At 35.5% G+C, this 27,144-nt stretch overlaps 1 protein-coding gene across 1 annotated transcript in view; it reads right to left on the bottom strand.

The window, feature by feature from the left end:
- Mcm7 (minichromosome maintenance 7) overlaps positions 1–27,144 on the bottom strand; it is a 146,437-nt gene that overhangs the window by 46,484 nt on the left and 72,809 nt on the right. The window contains exons 8-11 of the mRNA XM_090413327.1: positions 22,890–22,971; positions 18,990–19,121; positions 13,608–13,691; positions 3,505–3,716 (exon numbers count right to left, since the gene is read on the bottom strand). Coding sequence (XP_090269453.1) covers positions 3,505–3,716; positions 13,608–13,691; positions 18,990–19,121; positions 22,890–22,971 — 510 coding nt within the window. The remainder of the gene's footprint in view (positions 1–3,504; positions 3,717–13,607; positions 13,692–18,989; positions 19,122–22,889; positions 22,972–27,144) is intronic.

Raw genomic sequence — 27,144 nt, forward strand, 5'->3', positions numbered from 1 at the left:
GCTCTAGAGAAAAATGGGATTTTTTAAAGACACTTCAAGGTTCAAGTAATCAGTGTAGTGATCTAATACTGAGTGATGAAATTCATTTATCATCTGCAGGCATTCACAAACATTTATGCTCACAGGGATTCAAATCTCCAGTCTGCTGGTGGGAGAGCAATCCAGAGTTAACTGTGTTGGAGGTTGTATCATCAGGTAGTCAAAAAAGAAAAGAAAAATTACAGGTGAACTGTGCTTGTGATATTATCTGCATCATGTTTATTAACTAAATATATATATTTTAATATGAAGTGATAAAGTTCAATTTCCCGTAATATTTGATTATTTAAGCACACTTCCTTGTGGATATGTATAATGTTATGCATTAAGTGAAGGGTTACTACCCAGACCGGTTTTGACCTTTATTGAGGTCTCATCAGTGGGAGCCAAACCCAGAGGTCGTGATACTAAGGTGGAAGTAATGGAGAAGTCATATTTCCATATACCACTTGCCAAAAGGCGTCAAATATATAATTGGTAGCATAGCCAAGTGAAAAATCTTCCATCAAAATGATCACATCTTATTTGAAATCTCTTATACATTCTTGTATTTATTATTAAGGCAGACCTCCAGGAGGTCAGAGACTCAGAGTTTCTGGCCACATACTACACACACCAGCTATCATACCTAATCTTGAATTCATTCACACCACTTCACTCACAACATCCAATGACAATCCATTCCAATCTCCGAGAGAAAAATCTAGCCCTCACCCCCTTCTTAGAAGCCTTCATTCTCAGCGTCCAAGGATGCCCTCTTGTCCTTTCCCCACCCTCCATAAAATGAAAAATACACCAACTGAAATCCTGTATGACCTTTTCAGAAGTTTGTAAGTTCCAATCATGTCATCCCTTTTTCTCCTGTTTGCTAGTGTCAGCAGTATACAAATTCTCAATTGTCTTCATAATCTGTATTCCACAATCCTGATATCATTTTTAACACTCTTCTTTGTACTCTCTCTTCAATATATCAGAATCACAACGGAAACCAGGAGATCCCTAACCTGTGCACAATAGTCCAAGTGAGATCTCATCAAGGCCTTATCAAATTCCTGACATTTATCCTAAGGAGTGTACAGGATATGATAGTACTACATGAAAAATTTACATCATTACTAACTTCATATCTACAATTTTCCTCCAAATCAAACTATTACCTGTCAAGGCTCCGACATTACAGATCTTATATTTCTATCTTCTAAGGAACTTTTTACCATATCAATCCACCTATATCTTGGTCTTCCTCTGGATCTTTTTCCTGCCAACCTGGCAGAGAACACTTGTTTTGCTAATCTTTCCTCTCCCATTCTATTTAAGTGACCATACCACCTGATATTAGATCTGCTAACACATTCCTGAATGCTAACAATGTTTTTTTCTAATACCCCTGTTTTTAATATGATATTGCCATTGATGCCATCTGTTCACACCTCTAATCTTTCTCAGGACGCTCATATCTGCAGTCTCTAGTCTTTGCTCAAGTGTTTTACTTCTAACTCATGTTTGCTTTATTTTTTTGTTTTACTTCTAACTAGTTTTAACTTATGGCTCTCAGATCCATAAGTTAAAACTGGTTTGAACACTGTCTTGTACACAGCTAATTTAGTGTTTTGACAGGATCTTGTAATCTCCTTGTAAAGAGGCAAAATGACATCCTTATCTTTACATGTGAATATTCATTTCAGCATTGCATTATCTTTTGAGTTGTATTTGCAATCTTTGCCACATGGCCCTGAACTTCAACTTCATATCTACTAACACTCCAAGATCCCTAGCCTCATCAGTTTCTTCTAGCATAATCCCACTAATATAATACCACATTGGATATCTAATCATGCCGAAGTGAATGACTTTACATTTACTGACATTGAAAAGACACCCATTTTCCCATGTCCATAATTACAGCCAATTTAAATCATTCTGAAAGTACTGCATATCAGCAGTATTCCTGATTACCCTACCTATCTTTGCATTTATTTAGTCCAAACTTGAAGATATTGCTTCAACAATAACATAACTTTTTTGTGTGTGTGCATCCCTCTCCACGTGACTTTATGCACATTTTAAAGTTGGAATATGTTTTTAATTATAATATATTTTTAGCCTGTGAACAGCACTTTTATCAGGCCATTTCAGGCCTCTATGAAGCAGTGGTGACAGTCTTATCTCATACAAGGCAATGAAATTCACTTGCCATCTAAATCTGACATTCACAAAAATCAATGCTTGAAGAGAGATTTAAACCTAGCTGACTGGTTTGCGAGCAGAAGTGCTGTCCACTCAACCTCTGATACCACATTTCATTTAATAAGTTATCTAATGGAAATAGCAGAGGCCATATATAAGCAAGCAATATTTATTACTTGGAATAACAAATTTTAATTCATAACAATTTGTTTTATGTTATTGTTTGTCAAAGTTCTTATCTAATTTCAAAATCAGTAATATCAAATCAGTTAACACCTTTTATTCACTCATAGGGGTAGGCGAACCCTATCTAGCTTTTAGAGACTGAGTGGACAGCTCAACCTCCACCGGTAGATAATTAGAGATAGCTGGCCCAAGACTATCACTAATTATAAGGGTAACTGATGAGACTGGCAAACAAATGCTGCCATCTCTTGATACCTAAACCTAATAGGATATGTTCTTGCCTGAAATAGTGTGGGTTCCATGGTCAATTTTCTTGAGTTTACAGACAAAAAAACCAGAGTTTCTAAGAGATAAAACCTCTTTGGCCATGCCAGAAATTGACTAACTAAGGAACTGGTCGAAGAAAGGCATAGAAAAAGTTTCTCCAGTCGACAACTAGGCTCAAATCTATCATTGGGCAGAGGATGCAAGCACCACTTCCACTGAGTTACAAAGGCCATATTACTAATATCAGATTTCAAAATTCATTAGGTTTCTCCTTGTTATTTAATAATATCAAATATCTTATCATTAAGTTTTTTTTTTTTTTTTTTGTTGATGTTCCAGATTGAGTGTTTTAACAGTGAGTCTTCATCACTGCCCTAAACAACTGATACTTTTAAACTGAATTATATATCTGTCACAATGAATGCCTACAGATGCTTTATAGTTTATGTATACAGTAACTCTCGCTGTAGCAAACTATTACTGAAAAGTACCTAAGGTGTGTAGGCATAATGCTTTCCTAAATCCTGGCTGACCGAGTGGTTAGCGTATCCACTCTCCAGCCAAAAGGCTGCGGGGTTTGAATCTCGCTGTGGGCATGAATGTGTTTGTGACTGTCTGTGGAAATACTAGTGGTAGATGGTGCTGGTGGAGACAGAGCTGTACAGCAGGTGCCCTCCCTCAAGGTGTCAAACAATAATAAAGGAATTTACTACAGCAAATTACTCCTAAGACCGATACAAATTTACTACAGTGAAAGATGACTGTATTTCATAATTAAAACTGTACTAGAGTAAAATAATATACTTGCATATCAATAATATTCACCTTTGCAATAGATATTGTTTGTTGTTCCATCACCTCATGAATTGCTGTTCTATCACTATCCATCATTTTATCAAATTCATCAATACAGCAAACTCCTTGGTCAGCTAAAACTAAAGACCCACCTTCCAAAGCCATTTCACCAGTGATCTGATCTTTCATTACAGCAGCTGTAAGACCTACACCGGAGGAACCTCGTCCAGTAGTATACTGACCTAATAAGTCACATATAACACCATATTAGCAACAATATATACTAATTTTTTTGAAAAAACATTCAACCAGTCAATTCTTTAATTACCCAAAAGTCTTAACTTTATTTTTGTTATTAATATTAATTTTTTAAAAAATATTAATACAATTAACTCACTATTATGAATTTCCTGTAACACAGAACTGATACATGCCTGGCATTTTTCAGTAGTCTAACAGTGTACTGTAACTGTGGGTGACTTCACCATAATGAGATGACTTGTATCCTTATACACATAACAATATCCACAATTTTTTAAACTAAATTAGAGTTAGAGTTTCAACATTTTCACATATGAAAACTTTTCCCATCCTGTTTCTAATCAAAATCTTTTCTAAACCTTAATACTTAAAAGGTACATTTTTCAATGAGTCGTATAGGTTGTCCTTCAATTTTTCCAAAGTTTAACAGCCACTATAAATAATGTACATGAATATATTTGCACAACAATAAATTTGAATGTTATGCCTAGTATAATCTGATAAGATTTTCATTTAAATAAGTTATTTTGAGAAACTAATAATCTCTTTCTGCTATAACATGGACTTGTGAATGATTATTATTTTTATACAAAAATATACTTAAAATGAATCTATCTATCTATATATAGAACTTAATGAATTCCAACTTAATTATTATTCTTTTATGTGCTGGATAGTATGATCTTTCCACAATGCAGAAAAGTTGTAAATTGCAAGACTTCAGATTATAATTCAAGATATTCTGTAATAATTTCTAAGTGTTCTGATTGCATAATATCGTGAAGTCCCTGACTTCATTACATATAGTGTCTCCCACTCAAATACCAACCCTCTCCTTCTTGCAGTAGAACCTGTTTATCACAAACGTGATAACTCTGGTGACTTCACTGGTAATACTGGGTATCACCTGTATAATCAAAACATCTGCACGAGAGTAAATGCTTGTGTATAAAATGCACGTTTGGATGCTGAGGTAGCAATGCTACCACCAGAATAGGACCACTGTCGGCTAACAAGTCTGAAAATTTAAATATTGTTTTCAAGTCAGATAAATGCAGAAATCGGATGGACTCCTTGGTATCGACTAAAGCTTGGAAAATTAGGACACAAATTGGTCAATGGAATGTTAAAACAGGAAAACTAGCACGACTAAGAAAGGGGATGGAAAAATATGAAATTGAATTATTGGGGTTTGCAAAGTAAGATGGAATGGTATTGATAGAATAAATTTCCCCAATGGGAATGTGTTTGTTTATTCAGAGATGCATAATATAACTGATATACACTTCTTGGAAAGAAGTCAATGGACATCACATTTTGAGTGATGTCCATTGACTTCTTGAGCCATCGCTGTTTGTTCATAATGAGGTTGTGGAGCAGACGTATTCCATTGTCCAGAATGTTCATTTATCTCTTAGAGTTCACTGTTCGTGGCACTGCAAAGAGAAGTCCAAGGCCAAACTAGGAAAATACCATACCATCACACTGCCACCTCCGAATTTCATAGTTGGCATTGTGTACTCTGGTAAGAGACTTCACCAGCATTTGACACACTCACATCCGTCCATCTGCTCAGTAGCAGGTGTAGCGTGATTTGTTGCTCCATAACAAAACTTTCCAAGCTTCCACATCCCACTGTATATGCTCTTTGCATCACTGAAGATGATTCTGCATTTTGGTTCAGCTAATGTGTGACTTGCATATTGTGGTCCTACCATGGAAACCCATGTTGTGAGCCTTGGTTCTGAACGCATTTGTGCAGATGTGAGTTCTAGTCAATGCCTGGAACTCAGCCTTTAACGTTTCGGACAAAGAATGGTGGTTTTTACATATTATCCTTCATAACACCCCATGGTCATGTCCAGTAAGTGTGGTGGGTCATCAACTGTGGGTAGCTCACTCATGCAATTGACTTCCTGCACTTCTATCTTAGTATGGTATCATTGGTCGTTGACTTGGGATGGCCCAATTTGTCAACGACCTGACAAACAGATAGGCCTGCAACATGTCATCCTAACACAATGCCTCTTTCAAATTCTGTCAGTTCCCTTCTCGCAGCTATTTCACCCAGACACATTTGAACTGACTTTGGAGCATCACATTCCATTTATACTGGCTACAAACATGTGATTCATTACATGACATAATGCCCTTTGTCGATGGGGGTATCCGTCAACTTCTTTCTAAGCACTGTACATCAATATGGAGTTGGAATTCTTATGAGCAAAAGATTTAGTCAAGCAATGGTAGGGTGGGAAACAATTTCAGAATGAATAACAACAGTAAATCTTAAAACTAAATTTGGAAAGAGTTGTTCATTGCTATGCCCAAATGAGAATACATCCTTTGAAGAAAAAGAACAGTTTTACAGTCTACTTGATAAGATTTTGATGATGACACATGGTAATGAGAAGACACTTCTCATAGGTGATTTCAACACTAAAGTTGGTATAAATAATGAGGGACTGGAGAATATAATGGGAAAGCATGGTTTGAGAAAGAGAGAGAGTGTGGCAAATATAACTTAGCAATAGGTGGCATAATCTTCCAGCATAAGAGAATACATAAAGTTACCTGAGTGTCGCCAGATGGCAAAACATAGAATCAAATTGATCATATTACCATCAGCCAAAGGTGCAGGAAACGTTACTATATGTCCAAAATAAAAGAAGTGCTAATATTGGCTAAGATTATCACCTAACAATGGGATCTATACAGTTATAAGTTTGAAAAAAATCATCAGGGAAAACATTTAATACACGAAAATTTGATATTGCTAAATTACAAAATGCTGAAGTCTGTAATGAGTTTAAAATAAAGTTAAGGAAAATATGGATATTAATTTTGATGGAGGAGAGGATATAAGGAATGATGATATACAGGCTAAATTGAGGAAAAAAAGAAAAAAGGTACTTGATGATACAGCAGAACATGTTTTCGGACATGCTAAAGGAAAGAAGAAATGGTTATCGGTGGAAACTTGGAGACTAGTGGATGAAAGGAAAAAAAATAAAGCTGAAATTATGTGTAAGAAATACTACCCAAAAGGAATCAGTTGTTAAATAAAAAAAGTTAACAAAAAGTGCTAGAAAATATAAACAGCAACAGTTTGAAGAACTGGCATTGAGAACACAAGCTGCAGACCAGTAAAATAGGAGAGAGTTACACAGTATTATAAGAAGACTTTCTGGAGAAGCCATGCAAAAGAATGTCCCAGTGAAGGATCTCAATGGAAAAATTCTAGTGTCAACAGAAGAACTGGAAAGGTGGAGACAACTTAGTCAAATCTTGAACAACAGCAGTGATAGAATACAAACAGAAATGAAAAAAGGAGAAGACGAATTAAAAATTGATAGTAGCCCACCATCCGAATTAGATAAAAAAGGCTATTAAAAAAAATGAAAAATGGGAAAGTGGTAGGATATGATGATATCATGATTCCAAAATATGAGATCACAACTATTACAGATATGTTCTACCCACTATTCCAAGATATTTGGGAAAAAAAAGAGACATTCCCTAGGTATCAGAATACAGGAGTAATAGTAAAATCAAAGAAAGGAGGATTTGGGAAAGTGTAATAATTGGAAGGGCATAAACTTGCTATGTGTCCCTAGCAAAACTATTCTTTCAAGAATCTTTAATATTTTAGATGAGGGCATGAAAAGAGAATAGTCTGGCCAAATAGATCACATTAACACCTTAAGAATAATAATCGAATAGTTGGATGAATTTAACTCCCTTTTATATTTGTTGTTTGTGGATTATGAAAAGCCTTCAATTCCTTTGCTAGAGATTGTGCATGGAATGCACTTCAAAACAAAGGAATGACACAGAAGATACTAAACCTCATAAAGGGAGGATATGACAAATTTCATGTTATGTGCTGCATGATGGATTTGTCACAGCCCTTTCAAACTGTATGTGGAGTACTACAAGGATGTTTGCAATCTCACTTATCATTTATAATGGTGCTAGATCATGTTCTAGAACATGACAGCAATGAAACATGCCAAAGAAATATCATGGAAAATAAATAAAAATTTGGGTGATTTAGACAATGCAGATATCCAAAATAAACTAACCACATCGCAAGAAGAATCACTGAAAGTTGTTTCGAAAATAAATAGAAACAAACTGAAAGAAATGAGAATCAATGTGAACAAAGCACAAAGTGCAACTAAAAAATGGAAAAATTGCAACTATTTCAAATTTTACACATCTCAGTAGTGTTTTATCTGCAGATGACAGAGCAACTAATTATGTTGATGTAAGGAATTCAACAGGCAAAAAATGCATATGATAAACTTAGTAGAGTATGGAAAATGAAAAATATTCACACAGATACAAAAATAAAAATATTTAATGCATGTATTAAATCAGTTCAATATGGATACAAAACATGGCTGGTTTCAATGGAAATAGAAAGAAAGCTGATGTCTGTAGAGCATACTTCAAATTTTATGGCCACAGATTATTAATAATGAAGACTCTGGAAAAAAAAAAAAAAAACACCCTCAAAATACACCCAAGAAAGAACATCAAGAAATCTGTCATGCAGCCCTGGAATGGAATCCACAAGGAAAGAGAAAGCCTGAAGAGATTGACTTTAATGGAATGTGAGAAGAGTTTGTTGAACTAAGACTAACAGAAAGGATAAGAAACCAATGGAAAGCATTTACAGACTTCTGATGGAATCTGGGAAAGAAGAAGATATTTCTTAATGTATATTGGCCTCTGGCATCATTTTCCAAATTTTTCTTGATTACTACAAAGACTTCCCTCTTTTGATATCACCTACTGCAGGCTATTACATTCTGATCCCCAGGTTGTATTATGGATAAGCTATTAGGTTACAAGAACAAGACCCTAACTTTGCTATCATTACTAATTAACCCCCTGAGCAGTGAATAAAAATCTCACCTTCTATGGTGTATAAATATATGAAAAACATGCATCTCTTCAAACCATGCAGGCATACCAACTGCCTACCACTACTAACTTTAACTGATGTGCACCATCAGCATTAGCAACACAATACTGAAAAATGTTCTTAACTTATAGCACCTTATGCCCATGCATTTTTTGATTAAAAACTTGGGTATTGTTGGGAAGCAAGCACTGAAACAGTTCTATCACATCAGCATCATATACTTGAGATAAATGCAGGTGAGCTTTGTTGTTAACAACAAAATTATGTAATTTTAAACAAAATGGCTCCATATCATCTGTTGCAGCACTTCTACCTTTACCATGTAAATTTCTATTAAACATGTTTAATTTTGATGGTATATATCAAAACACAGAATTATAAGTAAATAATTATTCACTGACTATTAAACAGTCCATGATGATTATAATCTCCAACTAAACACTGCTAAAACTGCAATTTTCAGTGTTCAAATGCTAAGCTATTGTATTAGCAGCTGTATGGAGTTTCACTAACATTAACACCTGCTGAATGCAAAATGCTTCCACTAGGTTTTTTTTATGCCCAAAACCCCGTAGTCAACTTTCCTTTAGCCACAGCTCATTGTAGAACACATTTTCACTGATGATGTATCCATAAGAATTGGACAAGACACCAATGGGCTAATGTACTGTTTACCGATGAGAGAGTAATTTTAGTCTTTCCTCTGATTCTAGATGACACTTAATCTGGAGTGAAAGTCGTACTGCTTACCATTGTGAGATATTCTTGAAAAGGACAGATATGGCTGTGCTGAGATCATGGTGTGTGGATGCACTAAGCTACAAGTGCTAGAAAAAAGGATTATGACTGGTGAATAATATTGCAACCAAGTTGTTTAATGTCATATTCAATTGTTCCATGGTGCTGTAGGTGAAGAATCCATTTTCATGGATGACAATGCCACACCACATCGTACACGAGCAGTGGAGATACTTCTGGAGACTGAGGATATTAAATGAATCTAGCGGGCAGCATGTTCAACAGATCTCAACCTCACAGAACACATTTGGGACACCATAGAGAGATGCATTGCTGCTCGAAATTCCCCCTCCAGAAAACAAACAAGGGGTGCTTAAGGGTCAATGTTCCAACATAAAAATGTGCACAAAATCACATGGAGAGAAGAGGCAACAAATAAGAAAAGTCTCATTGACTATGTTATTGTTGATAGTGATGTTTTCTCCCTGGTGAAGGACGCCAGAGTGTACAGAGGATTTGAAATTAGAAGTGATCACCATTTAGTCTGTAGCAAGATAAAATTGAATTTCATATTGAAAAGAATAACATGTAAGAAAGTTTTCAAGTGAATAAAAGTTGAGCAGCTCTCAGATGTGAACTGTAGATTAAAATATACAAACATTATTCAAGAATAAATGAAAGAGTTTGAGAACAGGTACCAAACCTTGGAGATTCAGCCAGAGAAGCATGTGGTGAGGTTGTCTGCAAGGATAGAAAATCAGAACCCCATGGTGGACACAGGAAGTGAAAGAAAAGAAGAAACCATATCAAAAGTTCCTGGCAAATAAGTCAGCTTGTGCTCTTAGAAAATACAGAGGCAAATGTAAGAAAGCTAAACAAAAGTCATGGGATGACTTTGGTAAAAACAAAAAAATAAATATCAAGAAGGTGGCAAGATATACTGGAGGCTGTTGAAGCAGCTCAGAAATGGAGGAAAGAGTGCTGTAAAAGGAATTAGAGATGATAAAGGTGGTGGCATGAAAACAGGAGAAAAAGATATCCTTTTTCTCCTGTTTAATTTTGAAGTAATTTAGTAATTACTTCGAAAAATTGCTAAATGAAACAAGCGGTGATGACAGCACAGCGGCAAAAAACAACGACCAGACATGCAGTCAGGAATACATATCCATACTTGAAGTAGAAAAAGCTATCAAAAGCTTGAAATGTGGAAAGGCAGCAGGAGTAGATGATATTTGACCAAAAATGCTCAAATATGGAGGTATAAAAGTCTTACAGTTGCTGCACTGCATAGTTCAGAAGGTCTGGACAGAGGGACAAATTCCAGAAGATTGGAGTAGAGCTCTCATAGTACCCATATATAAAAAGGGAAATAACAATGAATGTGAGAATTACAGAGGTATTTCCCTACTGAGTGTTCCTGGCAAGATCTATGCAAGTATACTCGAGAAACGGTTGAGAAGGATCGTGGAAGAGAAGCTTGTTGAAAAACAAGCTGGATTCAGACCAAATAGAGGCTGTCAGGATCAGATTTTCACTTTACGACAGATAGTTAAGAAATCATGGGAATATAACAAGGATTTATATTTAAGTTTTGTAGATCTAGAAAAGGCGTATGACAAGGTGCCAAGAGAAAAGAGCTATTCGAAATGCTACAATTATATGGTGTCAATGGGGCATTATATCAAGCAATACTTAGTCTTTATTTGAGTTGTAAGTCAGCAGTTAGAATTGAAGAAAGTATAGGAAGGTGGTTTGATGTTAAATCTGGAGTCAGACAAGGATGTACTTTATCCCCTCTCTTATTCATTGTCCATATGGATCATATTATGAAGAAAAGTGGTATTAAACCTGATATCAAAATTGGAGATGTTAATCTCAGCTCTGCTTTTATGTGGATGATGTTATACTTCTAAATAAATCTGCTACAAGTCCGCAAGATTCCCTGACTAAATGGAAAAGCTGTTGTAACAGATATGGTATGAAGGTCAGCATTAAAAAGACAACGACAATGAAAATAGGCAGAAACACTGAAAATATCAACTGCATGGTGAATGGAGAACCTATAGACCAAGTAAAACATTTCAGCTACTTAGGCATGATTTTTAGTGAAAATGGTAAATTAAATATGGAAATAGACAACAGAATAAACAAAGCTGGTATGGTAGGAAATCAACTGATTAAACGTATATGGAATAAGAGAGAAATTAGTCAAAACACTAAAACTTGTATAGCTCTATATAGCTGTATACAAGACACTTTCAAGCCAATTTTAACTTATGGTTCTGAGAGCTGGGTCAGAAGTAAAACACTTGAGCAAAGACTAGAAACCGCAGATATGAGAGTCCTGAGAAAGATTAGAGCCGTGAACAGATGGTATCAATGGCAATATCATATTAAAAACAAGGATATTAGGAAAGAACTTGACATTGTCAGCATCCAGGAATGCATTATCAGAGCTAATATCAGGTGATATGGTCACTTAAACAGAATGGGCGAGGAAAGATTAGCAAAACAAGTGTTCTCTGCCAGGTTGGCAGGAAAAAGACCCATAGGAACACCAAGATATAGGTGGATTGAGAGGTAAAATGTACCTTAGAAGATAGAAATATAAGATCTGATAATGTTGGAATCTTGACAGGTAAGAGACTGATTTGGAGGAAAAGTGTAGATAGGAAGTTTGCAATGATGTAATTTTTCATGTAGTACTACCATATCCTGTACACCCCCTTGAGGGTATATATCAGGAGTTTGATGATGATGAAAACAAACAAGGCCTTATCACTTGAATCACTTGGTGCTAAGCAAGGCATAACATTGTGAGAGCTGCATTGAAGTTCATATTCCATACTGAAATGTTGCTCTGCATAGTTTTCTGTAATCAAGGTACGTTAATACCTTAACTATGTCCTGAGGAAATTTGTAACTTTTGCCAAAAACATATTGCAATTTAATTTGTACAAAATTTATAACAAAATGTACAAAATTTATTACAATTTTTTTTGTGTAATATAATTTATTACCATGCTGGCAATAAATTTATATATGCATTTGGGTATAATCATGAAAATTTTTCATAAAAATGTACTTCGTCATTAGCTTTTGGACACCATTGTAGTAAGGAACATTGCAGGAACGTGAAGACTGGTATTAGGCCAGAAGCGCTAGTCAGTTCTCTGCGTTACTTTCAGGCTATGTGGAGATCTCCACTTATTGTCTTGATCATCAAATTCAAAAAGGGCCTTAAAACCCACAGTGATTAAACTGAATATGTCATCAATCAGGTAGAACCATTTCCAAATGAAAGTAAGAGAAAAAAAAAAAAGTGTATGCTTATGGTGAGCAAAGAGTGTAATGTTTTGTATGCGATAATCAAACAGGTGACAATTAACTGTATCAATGATGCAATACAAAACGAGTATTACAAATCACAGATGCACCACAAGGCACTCTCTTCTCACAAAAGGTCATCAGTGAAAATTGTTGCTATAGTGTGATCTGCACATCAGTTGGAAAGATAAGCTGCATAATGCAAATGGATTGTATGGTATAGCACAGTGTAACAATCCTTGTGCATTATTTACCAGTCAAAATCAGAACTCCACTTGCATACTCGTGAATGTATAACCAATGTCGTCTACTGGAAGCTTATAGCAAACTATTGTGATGGACACTAGTGACCAGGTGCGATAATGTGCACATCATTAGGTCCATGGTGCAAACAACTGGTTGAAGGAGATGACACCACCTATTTTGAATGCTTATCAAATTCAATCCGGATAAACATCTGTGGGATATTCTGGAATGTACTGTGAGATGCATAGACAGTGAACCCCCTTTTCCATTCAAGGATTGCGGGATGCCTTGCAGACATCATGGTCACAATTCATACTAATATTAGACATCTAGTGGAATTAATATCACTACAAGCATAGGTCATATACCGGTTGTGGCGGATATAGCAGCCATTCTATGCAAATGGCAGAACATAACATTAGGCAGGAAGTCATAATTCAATGTTGTGTATCTGTCTTAAAAATGGCAATAGAAAAATTACATATGCTATTAAGGAATAATAGAGATCTCCATTATATCTTAAGATCTGTTATAATTGAGATGGCATAACAAGCTAGTTAAGGAAAAAAACCGATGATTAAGACTAATTTATAATGATTCGCTTAAGATGTTTTATTTAGCTACTTACTTCTGGGTGCAAGCCTGTCAATATAACTCAATAACTGAGATTTGGCTACTCCAGGATCTCCCATGAGACAAATATTAATGTTTCCTGGGATAAAAACAGAACACAGTTACATAATAAATATAAAGTTATCATTTTCTCTTTGAATGGGTTCATATGCTTAATTTTTTTAAGAAATTTCATTTTCTAAGAAAGTTGGGAAACAAATAGATGGAAGGAATCAGGTTATACACGTTAATATGTTGGCGGAAAAAAATTCAGGTGAACCAAGCAGGCATTTAATTTAGCACAAAACAATGAACCATCTTTCCACATACCTGCTCCATTTCTTTTTCTACATATGGTCAACCCTCACTACACCAGCGAATAGCAAACCAAACCATTGCAAAACTGCTCTATTGGTCTCTATGAGTTCATGTAATGGTAAGAGGTTATACAGTGGTGCCTCGCAATTCGAGACTAATCCGTTGTCGAACTAATGTCGAATTGCAGGACAATATCCCATATAAATCTATGGAAAATAGATTAATTCATTGTCAGACTCCCATCCCATCCCTGTAAGGGGCAGAGTGGGAGAGAAATACACCATATTTACTTTACGTATTTTACTATTGTATAACACACTAAATTACAAAATACACTATGCATACAATCTATCAAGTCTTAGATGTTGGGAGTCTTCTTTATCCTGTTCTACCTCTTCCTGGCTTCTCTTTGCTTCAACAGGGATGAGGAACTGATCATGAGTGGACTGTCTCTCTCTCTCTCTCTCTTTTTCAATATGGTTTTGAACTGATGCATGATAGTGTTGTTGAACAAGCCTGTCACTCTACTGACATCAGTAGTATTGGGGTGCCATTCCAAACAAACAGACTGCACTTTCTCCCAATGGAATAAAACTTCTTTAATAGCAGCTGTTGGCATCAGCCTTTTTTCCCTGCCATCTTCTTCTTCAGGTGAAATTCTTCTTTCTCTCTCCTTTGTTTGCTGAGTTCTTTCACGGTCAGTTTGTCATCATGATCCTCCACAAGCTCTTCTACATCAGCCTTGTCAACCTCTTTTATGTCGAGATTCTCTGCTGTCAAAATGATCTCTCGCATGGCTGCAGCTGCTTCTGATTCTCCAGCTGCTTGGTCTGCACTGGTGTCATCCTGAGAAAAATTAGGAATGAGTTTCTTCCACGATGCATGAAAGGTTCTCTGTGTCACTCCATCCCAGGCACTTTTAATAAAGAAAATGGCGTGGAGAATGTTGAACTTTGTCTTGTCAGACGAGTGAGTCACGTCGAAAAACCGTGAGAACAAAGCCTTGGTGTAAAGTTTTTTAAAACACACAATCACTTCTTGATCCATGGGTTGGATCAGTGACGTCGTGTTTGGAGGCAAGAACTGGACTTTGATGAAGTCAAAGTCAATTTCAAGAATGTCCTCTAAGTCTTGAGAGTGGGCACTAGCATTGTCAAGGATCAGCAGTGCTTTCAAAGGCAAACTGTTGTCAGTGAGGAACTTCTTCATGCTCAGGGAAAGCACCTCAAAAATCCAATCTTTTGAAAACTTGCTGGTCTACCCAGGCTTTTGCATTGGATTTCCACATCACTGGCAGTTTGGACTTAATGATTTTCTTCCCAAAGCACCGAGGACTTTCAGTGGCAGACCAGAAGTCTCTGCTTGCATTTGCTGCCAATAACAAGGTTTCATAGGCTTATGTCCTGAGAGCTTCACTTCTTCTTGTGTGATGTAAGTTCGATTTGGCAAGTGGTGTGCTTCCAAAATAACCTAGTTTCATCCCCGTTAAAATTTTGCTGTAGCAGGCAGCCTTCCTTCCTGATTAAATCTTCAAATTTTTTCACCAACTTTTCTGCAGCCTCTTTATCTGCACTAGCAGCTTCCCCCTGTCTGAGAATGCTATGGATGCCTATTCTACCTTGGAATCGGTGAAACCAGCCTCGGCTTGCTTTGAATTCCTCAGTTTGATCTGAGGTACATCCTGGAGTTTCCTTATGCAATTCTTCAAAAATTAACCTAGCCTTCTCACAGATCATTGCCTGAGTTACTGGATCTCTCATTCAACTGTCATCTGTCTTTCTCTAATCCAGGTGATAAGCAGCTTTTCCATCCCTTCATTGATTGAAGATCTATTCTTGTCAGAAATCTTTATTGCACCAGCAGACACCCTAACACCCATAATCTTCTCTCTCTTGCCAAAAAGTAGCCACAGTTGACCGAGGAATGAAATGCTGTTGAGCTACATCTGTAATAACTGTTCTACCTTTCTGCACTTTATATACAATTTCTTTCTTCTTCTCTATGCTCAATCAAGTGTGCTTCTTTCCTGAATTATTCCTCTGTTCACTTCTCTTTGGACCCATTCTTAAATTTCACTCAAAAAAATAATAACTATGGATGCACAAAATTTTTACTTTCTGAAAAATGCAGAATTGAAATTTAGCACAAACAACATGAGCAAACACTAACGCAGCCCAACAAGAAATGACAAATAACAAATGACATTGCACAATTCCATGCACGAGCATGTGCCGGCCCGCAAAATTCAACTGTCGAATTGCAAGGCACCACTGTACCTTCAAAAAACTGATCTCCAGCACAGTAACTATGCATAGCAAGATGAAAGACTAACTGAGCTAGAATTGGATCACAAGCTAAGTACTGAAGTGGAACTTCATTAAATAATTGTAGTTGTAATTTATTCAGTCAGATGATATATCATCTGGCTGAATAGTACCATTTAAGCAATACTCAAGAAAAAGGAAATACCTACATTTTTTTTTAAGATAGTGAGAGAAGACAACATTCTGGCACATTACAACAGTGCCCACATGTCACTGATTATGTTCTAGACTGATTGCTCCCATGAGTGAGTGACATTTAAGAAGTGAAGTCATTTATTTGCTTTGCTACTGATTAGAGCATTTAAATAAATATTATGCCTTATAAACATGTTAAGATTATTTCATTTATTTCTTTGTTATATATGTGTGTATATATAAAAGGAAATTAAATGACTTTATACCGAGAATGACAAATTTATTGTTAAGATACAACTAGTTTCGTTGAAATACAACTTCTTCAGGTATCATGGGCAAAGAATAAAATAACAGACACATGAAAAAATACATTAACAGATCTAGTATAAAACAAGTACATTTAAAAAAGAATGCATGCTAGAGTTCCAACTGAAGTTGACCATGTGCGCATCAGAAATGTGGCAAACCATATTACGGCCAAACTGCTAAATCCATCCTTTTACGCATGGAAGAACATCAAAGAGACATTTCTTACAACAGAACCAGAGCCAGCGCTCTCTCTAGCCATGTTCTCTTCTCCATCAATGCAGATGATGGCCGCCAACACATCGTTGACTGGCAAAAAACCTCTAATATCCATGTGTGCTATGATGAACTGGAAAGAAGAAGAATTGAATCTAAAGAAATATCGCTTGATTCGTCTCATATTAATAACAGCCTTAGCTATAATATTTCTGATGCACACATTGCCACTGTCCAATACTGGCGCACTAATACCAGCTCTCGCACGTAGTCAACTTCAGTTGGAAGTCTAGCATGCATTCTTTTTTAAATGTACTTGTTTTATACTAGATCTGTTAATGTATTTTTTTATGTGTCTATTATTTTTTATTTTATTCTTTGCCCATGATACCTGAAGAAGTTGTATTTCAACGAAACTAGTTGTATCTTAACAATAAATTTGTCATTCTCGGTATAAAGTCATTTAATTTCCTTTTTTATATACAGTTCTACCGAGTAAATAATGAACATTAATATACATATATATATAGTCATAAAAATATTAAGTCATAATATAGTCATAAAAATATTTTAAATATGTGTATATATATGAATATATATATATATATATACACATATTTAAAATATTTTTATGATAAATTATACAGAAATATATAATACTTTAATTCTTTTCCTTTTGTAGCTGTATTATAACAACAGTTAAATGTAATATCAATAAAGCAATTTTGAAAAGGGGAAGTCAGAAAGTAATGGTTTGTGAAAAGGGTAAACATTTGGCCAAATAAGGTTGCCATTGCTCTACAATACAGTATTTGTGAGTATGGTTTTATGTATTGAACAAAGTCATTAAATTTTCAAAGAGCACCAAATGATAGGCACTGCTTAAGAAGAAGGTTTTAAAATCAGAACTAACAAAATTTTTGTTTCTCCAGTCTTACTGATTTAAATACAAATTCGATTACTTCAATTTTTTAATGATATGTAAAATAGGCTAATAGGAGTTCCATAAAGTGATTAGTGATACTAACGTGGGCTGTTCAATAAGTAATAAGACTAATTTTACTGTGGCGAAACCACTATCACAATATTAATTTCTGTGGAATAAAGAAATGTTGCTGCCTGTATTAACAAAAGAGGTTGATAGATGGCATATACGAGCTGATGTGCCAGAGTGTCACGTGACTAAACGCAAGTGCTCATCAACGCACCTACGAGGTGCAACCAGTCTTCGTTCCAAGGACGTAAATTTTGTGTGCGTTTGCAAAAATCGGCATCAGACACTTTTAACATGATACGCGAAGCTTTCCACGATGAAACAATGTCAAGGGCAAGTGTTTTTCACTGGCATAAAACTTTTAAGGAAGGAGGGGAAAATGTGGAAGATCTTGAACGTGAGGGAAGACCTTCAACGTCAATCACAGAGACAATGATCAACACAGCAGCAATTATCATCAAGCACGTCAAAAGGAAGCGTCCATTGCTGAAGAATGGCTTCTTATTGCACCACGATAATGCAAGGCCACGTATTGCTGGTTGTGTAGTGGACGTTTTGCAGAAGAAAAACACAGATATCCTACCACACCCACAATACAGTCCTGATCACGCACTGTACGATTTCTGGTTGTTTCAGCTCAAGAAACCACTAAGAGGCCGCCATTTCGAAAGCAACAAAGCATGTGTAAAAGCTGCGGAGGCGGTTTTGAAAGAACTCTCAAAAAAAAGACTCTCACATGTGTTTAAGAAGTGGACGCAACGTTGGGACAAATGCATCGAGTCTCACGGTAGTTACTTCGAAAAAGACCATGTAAATGATGATGATTAAAGGTAATCTGTTTTCTGTATAAATATAGTCTTATTACTTATTGAACAGCCTACGTATATCACTGTTTGGAAAACATCTCCTTTAAGTGAGAGCTATTTCAAGAATGAGAATTCAAAAAATAAGAAAAGAACATTGATTTTTCGGAAAATATAATTTATTACATTTTTGTTATTAGAAATGGTCATTACAAATAAAACACATTCGTCTGTGTTTTGTTAAACTTAAAAAAAAAACTTCAACTGGAAGGCAACATTAACAACATATTTAAAAATCCTACCTCGAATCTTCATTCCATTTGGATTTTTGTCCACACCTCCAACCAAAAGAAGTAGTAAAGCTTTCTTCACATCTTCATGTCCATAGATTTCAGGTGCAATGCTAGAAGCCAGCTTCTCATAGAAATCATCCTCTTTAAAAGAAAAACAGAACAGACTAAGCATTGCAAAGAAATTACCACTGAAAATGTTTCAGGGGTGGAAGAGTAATTTAGCAATCAATCTCACTAACCTCACATAGTGCTGGTCAATTTATTATTTTCAATTTCTACTTTGTGGTTTTTAGGATTCAAAAATATGAGATAACATTCTACTACTTCCATGACAGCAGTGACTGAGGCAGTATTTTGGCTAGTTTTGCTATAAAAAGAGGGAGGAAGTTTTGGAGCATTCACATAACCCAAGAGTGGAGAGGAGCATAAACATCTTTAAGACTTAAAAATTTGTTGCAAAAATTTTGGTCAAGTTGCCTCAGCATTCTTAATGCTACATCAGAAAATAAAAATAGAATAACAAGTAAAAATAATAAGGTAAAAATATATCTTACATGCAAGAGAAGAATGGTGTTTATTGATGCCATCATAATTGTGAGGGGGGATATTAAGCAGGACCTTCCAAAAAATCTAGCTAATTAGCTCCAAGTTAATTGAATAACTGTCGTAATAAATTTGGTATGAAAATCAGCAATAACAAGAAAAAGACAATGAAAATCGGCAGAAACATTGAAAATATCAATTGCATTGTGAATGGAGAACCTAGAGAACAAGTAAAACATTTCAGCTACTTAGGCATGATTTTTAGTGAAGATGGTAAATTAAATATGGAAATAGACAACAGAATTAACAAAGCTGGTATGGCAGGAAGTCAACTGAATCAATTTATACAGAAAACACTAAATTAGTTGTGTACAAGACAGTGTTCAAGCCAACTATAACTTATGGATCCGAGAGCTGGGTTAGAAATAAAATACTTGACCAAAGACTTTGAAAGTTTATTTTTCACTTGGCTAGACTATAATAAATTTAGTTTAATCCTTTATCCAAGCGTGAGCAAACAAAGTTTGCGCCTGAAAATATCTTCAGACTGGAGTAAGGTAGTACAACACCAGGCAACTCGTAGCAAAGGTGGACCAAGCTAATATCACTCCTATCTCAGTATCTCCCATAATGCAAAACACATCTCCTTGCGGATATGTATAATGTTATGCATTAAGGGAAGGGCCACTATCCAGACTAGTTTCGACCTCAATAAAGGTCGAAACTGGGAGCCAGGCAGAAGCAATGGCGAGGTCATCTTTACCTATAGGAGTAGCTAAAATAAAAAGGTGGCACACCTTTTGGCAACTCCTATAGGTAAAGATGACCTCGCCATTGCTTCTGCCTGGTATCTCAACTTCTGGGCCTGGCTCCCACTGAAGAGACCTCAATAAAGGTGAAACTAGTCTGGGTAGTGGCCCTTCCCTTAATGCATAACATTATACATATCCGCAAGGAGATGTGTTTTGCATTATGGGAGATACCGAGATAGGAGTGATGTTAACTTGGTCCACCTTTGCTACGAGTTGCCTGGTGTTGTACTACCTTACTCCAGTCTGAAGATATTTTCAGGCGCAAACTTTGTTTGCTCACGCTTGGATAAAGGATTAAACTAAATTTATTATTGACCAAAGACTAGAGACCACAGATATGAGAGTCCTGAGAAAGATTAGGGGCATAAACAGATGGCATCAATGGCAATATAATATTAAAAATGAGGATATTAGGAAAGAACTTGTCATTGTTAGCAGAGCTAATCTCAGGTATATGGGAGAGGAAAGATTAGCAAAACAAGTGTTCTCTGCCAGGTTGGCAGGAAAAAGACCCAGAGGAAGACTAAGATATAGGTGGATTGATACAGTAAAAAGTGCCTTAGAAGACAGAAATATAAGATCTGATAATGTTTGAGTATTGATAGGTAACAGATTGATTTGGAGGAAAATTGTAGATAGGAAGTTAGTGGTGATGTAAGTATTTTATGTAGTACTATTATATCTTATACACCTCTCGAGGGTACATCTCAGGAATTTGATGATGCTCCTAGCTACCATAATGGAAATGTTTCCAATTCAACTGAGTAAGAACACTTCGCTTTTTTTATATAATCTTCCAATAAAAACTGCTATTATGTTACACTTTTTTCTTTTTCTAATAAACTGTCTGGTAGAAATGGCATGAATGGCAAGAACTGATTTATCAAACTTAGGGAACTGAGCATAACTCAGTACTCATCTAAACAAGCCTATGCAGATCAAACTATCTGCCCATAATACTCAGTGGGAGAGAGAGCTCTGAATGTTTACTGAGCTGTGAAATCAGTGCACACAAATATTCAATCTAGAATTGCCAAGTTGTTGTTTCCTTACAGCAGTGTTTCTCAAAGTGTGGTACGCGTACCCCCGGGAGTACACGAAAGGTCGTTAGGGGGGTACATGGCAATTTTCGGCTATGCATAATTAAAGGAGTCATATTTTTCAACAAGCAGTGCAATTAGAGACAACCTGGATAAAAATAATGAATCACATCCCCTCTCCAACAGCAACTGCTGTATAGACCAAGCAAAACCATATGTTGCCGGTGGAACATATGGTTTTGCTTGACCCCCCCCCCCCGTCGTTAACGTGTTAAAACTAAGAAATATATAGTGAACGTGTTTCAGATATTATGGAAATTGGTTGAAGGGAATTAGCATTTCAACTCAACTGCTGAAATGCTAATTTGTCTATGGTTCGCGCGATCTTTTGTTAATACCGCACCAATCATATGCAGTTCTTCGCTGCTCTATGTATCTCAAGTCTTGTAAATTACTGGTAATTTTTGCTTGAAATAATGGGAAAGAAGATGATGCTGTTTGGGTAGATGACTTTGAAGATGCACACAAAAAAATTGTTCTCGATGCCAAAAGTAGTGATAGTGAGTAAAAGCTTCTTGGTAAGTCGCACCATTTTCAGTTTTGCTCTGAAAACTTTAGTTTCCGAAAATTCCTGCAGGTATCTCGCAACACGATTTTTTAGATTTAATTTTAGGAAAAAAAGTTATATTTGAGAATATAAAGAGTTATATTCGAGTAAATACAGTATTTTTTTTTTAGCTTTCAAATTCTTACGTATGGATCATTGGTTAAAGACTGGATTTATAAAACCCTCAAAAGAGAGCAATATAGCAAATACAGTAGCTGTAAGCAACAAGAAAACTTTGATATTGCATCTGGATCAAATGAAATTGATAAGAATGTGTCGTCTGACATCTCTAGAGAACCAAAATTTAAAATAAATCATATTTTTTGTTTACATGAACATATAAATTCAAATAAAATAGATATTTAATTTTAATTAATTAATTAGGGAGTACTTGGTAATAATGAAAATTTAAAAAGGGACACGCAGATATCTGAAGTTTAAAAAACACTGCCTTACAGTGTGTGAATCATCAATCTCCTAACTTAAAGAAACTGTCCACCTTCCAAAAAATTTCTTTCTTCTAATTTTTACATTAAGTGAATACAAGCTCTACGCTATAGTGCAATAACATATAGCTGAAATCCTGACAAACATTTACTGGAGCTATGCTGAAAAGCTTCTTATATCATTTCAAGTCAATCTGAATTCACTGCTTCAACACAGAAACAGTTTCCATTAACTGTTTATGCATTGTTTACATTTTGAAACAAACTAGGAGAGTGTGATAAAAAAATTAGGATAAACTAATAGGACACAGGATATTTATATTGTTATAATGTAAAATAACCTATCCCTGGATCTGGTCATATTTTACAGTAGTTTGTACCACTAAGTAAATTCATTATAACAAATAGTGGAATGGTTAAGGAACTTTTACCTAGCACTTCCCATACAATGACTTACCTACCTGCCAAACGTAAGAGTTCTTCCTCTGTCATATCATTCGTATCCATTTCATCATCTTCTGTTTTGTTCATCTTCACAATTCTCTATAAGGAGTAGAAAATTTTATAAATCTTAAATAACTATAGCATTATGCACAGAGCTCAACAAATACAAAATCCTACATGTAACAACAAAAAATTTGTGCAAGACAACTCCCTCCCCCATATTTTTAATGGTATGTCCTAATAAGTCAATAGGAGTACCATAAAGTGATACTGTATCATTGTAGAACATTTCCTTTGTGTGAGAACTATTCCAATAATAAGAAGAGGAAGAAGAGCACAAACCTTTTGCATGCTCTTAATGCATGAATGAAATTGATAATTATTTTTGAAAAGTATGTTGTAGAAAAAGAAAATATTCAGGTAATTTTCTTGCTTACTCTTTCTCATACATGCCTCACTCAGACTCATGTTTACAATCAGTTAACAACCAACTACAGATATTCTCTTTGTGTGGTTATTATTAAAGCTGAAGCAACTAAGGCTATGAGATTAATAGTTATGTCTGTTGATGTGCATTTTCTGGTTGGATGACTTGTTCTGTAAGATGAAAAATACTGCCATCTCAGTACAAGACCAGATCTTTCCAACTGAAGAACATATTCTCTAGCACCTCACATGATTATGGCATACTGAGCTAGCTAGATGGTTCTACTGCTCATACTTGATATTCCAAAGATTTTTTTCCCTTCTATGAAAGTGCTTTAATGTGGATACTTTAAAAATCAATTTTTTCGTATTACCATTCTTGAAACTGTTGAATTTATGTTTAGTTTAATCTTAATGGAAGAACATATTGAATATACAAGCAGCATCTGTTTCAAAAGTTTAAACTTTGAAACTGCCTTGCAAAATTGCATTATTCAATTAATTCTTTTTTTCTTCTTCTTGGATCTGCACTGGTGTTTTCTGAGTGCATCTGATGCTAGTATCGTACATATAGTTTACCTATTAGAACTAAATCCGATTCAATTGCAGATTAGTAATGATAAATAGTTTAAGAAATGTTATCCAGTTATAATAAATAGTCAAATAACAGCACAATATTGTCTAGTTTATGTTGGTCTGAATGGCCAAGTGATTAGTGCATCCACTCTCCAACCAACAGGCTGCAAATTTGAATCATGCCATGGTCATAGATGTTTATGATTGTCTTTAGATGGTAGATCACTGCCCTACTTCTAGAAGTCACTTAAAGAGTTCCATGCTTGGTCTCTAGAGCAGGGTTTCCAGATTATGTAAAAAATGACTCAAGACTGAGATTAACATAACATAAAAGGTTTAATCGCACAACTAGTTTCGTCTAACATAGACTTCTTCAGGTGCTAAAAAACATAAGAATCCCAGTAAGGAACTGGATCTGAACAGTATTAAAAAATGCAGCAAAAACACTGAGAGGCTAAAGCCTAAATGAGTTTAAAAAGAAGAACAATCTCCAACAGTATTATTAGGCACATGTATATGTCCACAATCTCGCGCACACCAATATCGAACAGCAGAGCTGTGGCAACCTGATAAGTTGTAGCTTAAATTACTATTGATATGAACAGGGTTTAGGATTATTTCTTTTGACTCCAAAATTTTTCTTTCTATTTCATAACGGTGAAGATGGCTACACACTTTTCCCAAAGTACCAGATGTAGGAGGTCATCCTTGTTCGAATTTGTTGAAAACAGGACATGGCTAGATAAGGTGCTGGCTTGAGTCCTTTTGTAGTTGATGTCTCTTTGGTGTTCTTCGATACGGAGTTCGATTGATTTTTCCATCTGTCCAAAGTAAGGTTTGCCACATTTGCAGAAAATTTGATAAACGCCAGGATATTTGAGACCATTATGATTAGTCTTTGGTAGACTGAGAAGGGAACTTGGCTCGGGCAGTGTTGTGAAGAAGGTCTGAATGTTAAATTTTCTCAAGATTTTTGCTAATTTTGGAGAGAAAGAGCTGATGTAAGGAATAGAAATACTGCCCTTAGAAACTGTAGTATCTTCATTACAGTGTAGAGGAGGATTGAAAAAGAGTTTGTTGATAATTTTCTTTGAATAGTCATTTAACTGAAATGTGCTTTGAAGATGATTAAATTCGTTGCTAAGATCCTGTTCATCTAAAAGAAGTGAGCGAGCTCGGTGTCCAAGAGTAGATATGATGCCAAATTTCTGCAGAGGGTAATGGTGAGAATCAGCATGAAAATATCTGTTTGTATGGGTCGGTTTCCTAAAAATAGTGATTTTGAATTTCTCATTTAAACGGGACAGTTTTACATCTAAGAAAGGAAGAGATCCTTTTCCTCCAATTCAGCTGTATACTTAATGTTAGGATGTATATTATTTAGGTGTGCTTGAAAGTTTCGGAAGGTATCAAGGCCATATTACCAAATTAGAAAGATGTCAATGTAGTGCTTCCACAGTTTAGGTTTTAAAGGAAAGGATAAAATGGCATTTTCTTCGAAATCCTCCAGGTAAATGTTGGCAAGAACTGGGGACAAAGGGTTTCCCTATAGCTAGGCCTGAATTTTGCTTGTAGATCGTGTCTTCGAATTTGAAGTAACCGGAGGCCATGATCTTCTTAGATACTTTGTCTTTTAAAATGAAAAGTACTTCTTCTGTAGGAACATTTATAAACAATGAAATTATGTCAAAACTGGCCGTGATATCTGTGTCTTTGATTGTAATATCTTTGAGCTAGGATACAAAATCTGTAGAGTTTTGCACGAAGGATGTAGATTTCCCAGAGAAACATTTTAGAGAAGAAGCGAGATATTTAGAAAGCCCGTGTTAGAAAATCAATACCTTCGACTATAGGACGAAGAGGGATATTCTCCTTGTGAATTTTTGGAAGACCATATAGCTGAGGAATTAGAGGATGGTGAGAACAGAGGGAAAGGCATAAATTTCTTGGTAATTCTGTTGTTGTTCTCAGTAAATTGTTCTGAAATTCTCTAGTAGGATCTCTTTTGAGAATTGAATAAGTGTCAGTACGTAGTAAATCTTGTATCATATGCTGATAATCTGTTTTGTTGAGGACTACTGTAGCATTTCCTTTATCCGCAGGAAGAATGATGATGTCTTGGTTATTCTTTAGTTGTTTAATAGCCCATAGTTCTGAAGAGTGAATGTTGTCGATAGGAGATTTAGCACTGTTAATAGTGAAGACAGACTCAAGACAGAATAGATTTGCATCCTGGGTAGGAAGAAAAGAAGCAGCTGGTGGATATAATCATGTGGATATTAAATCCAGCATTATTTCAAAGCCAAATATAGAAACTATGAAAATTTCATACGAAATTTGAACCTGACAGCTTACAAGAATACCTGCCGGCATTTATGAGTTGTCCTAGTGTGAACCATATAGAAGACACGATTGCTTGCCTAAGCGTCCATATATTCGTCTTTTATTGGTCCATTTTAATAAGGTTTCATTGGTCTTGTGCATTCCAGTAAGCTCTCTGGTCAAATTTCATATGAAATTCGTAGTTTCTACATTTGGCTTTGAAATAATGCTAGATTTAATATCCACTTGATTTATATAATTTTGCATAGCTGAATTAAATCCTTTTGGCTCTTTATTTTAGTAAATAATAATAATAATAATAAAAACAAATCTCTTAGTCACGGTATTATAATGTTTACAAATCTTTTATAGATGGGAATCGCAAAAAAATTACCACAACCAATTTCAAGTTGTAAGAGATAAGAGTAGAAATGCTAAAGACATCCTGCTTGATGCCTTCTCTCAATTGACTGTGACATGTAAAGTTTCCTGAGAGTTAGATGAGGTTATTAGGTGAACTGAGTAAAACAAATCTCTTCCATTCCTCCATTATTAATTTTGGTAACTGAGCAAAACAGATTAACATTTGCAGTGTATGTACACACAAGTACAAAGGGTTGATATTTCTATCATTTTACCTTAAAGAGAAGAGTATGCCATATGATGTAAAAACACTTACCTGAGAGATTCTTGCAAAGAATAGCTGCAATTTCAGTTTTAACATAATTAATAACATACTGTCAAAGTCAAGAAAATAAAAGTTTTAGGAGGTACACAATTTTACTGGACACCAAAAATATCACATGCAATGCTACCTTAAAGTAGTAATCACACCCATGGAAAAAAAAAAACCCTCAATACCAAGATCACCTAAGCAACCACATCCACTGCTCAAGAAAGGTACATGTAATTAATAACATATTATATATGAAGTTCAATAGTTACCTA

This window comes from Typopeltis vanoorti, chromosome 24, assembly GCF_054136105.1.
Source record: "Typopeltis vanoorti isolate ZY-2024b chromosome 24, IOZ_Tvanoo_1.0, whole genome shotgun sequence".
Classification (NCBI taxonomy): domain Eukaryota; kingdom Metazoa; phylum Arthropoda; class Arachnida; order Uropygi; family Thelyphonidae; genus Typopeltis; species Typopeltis vanoorti.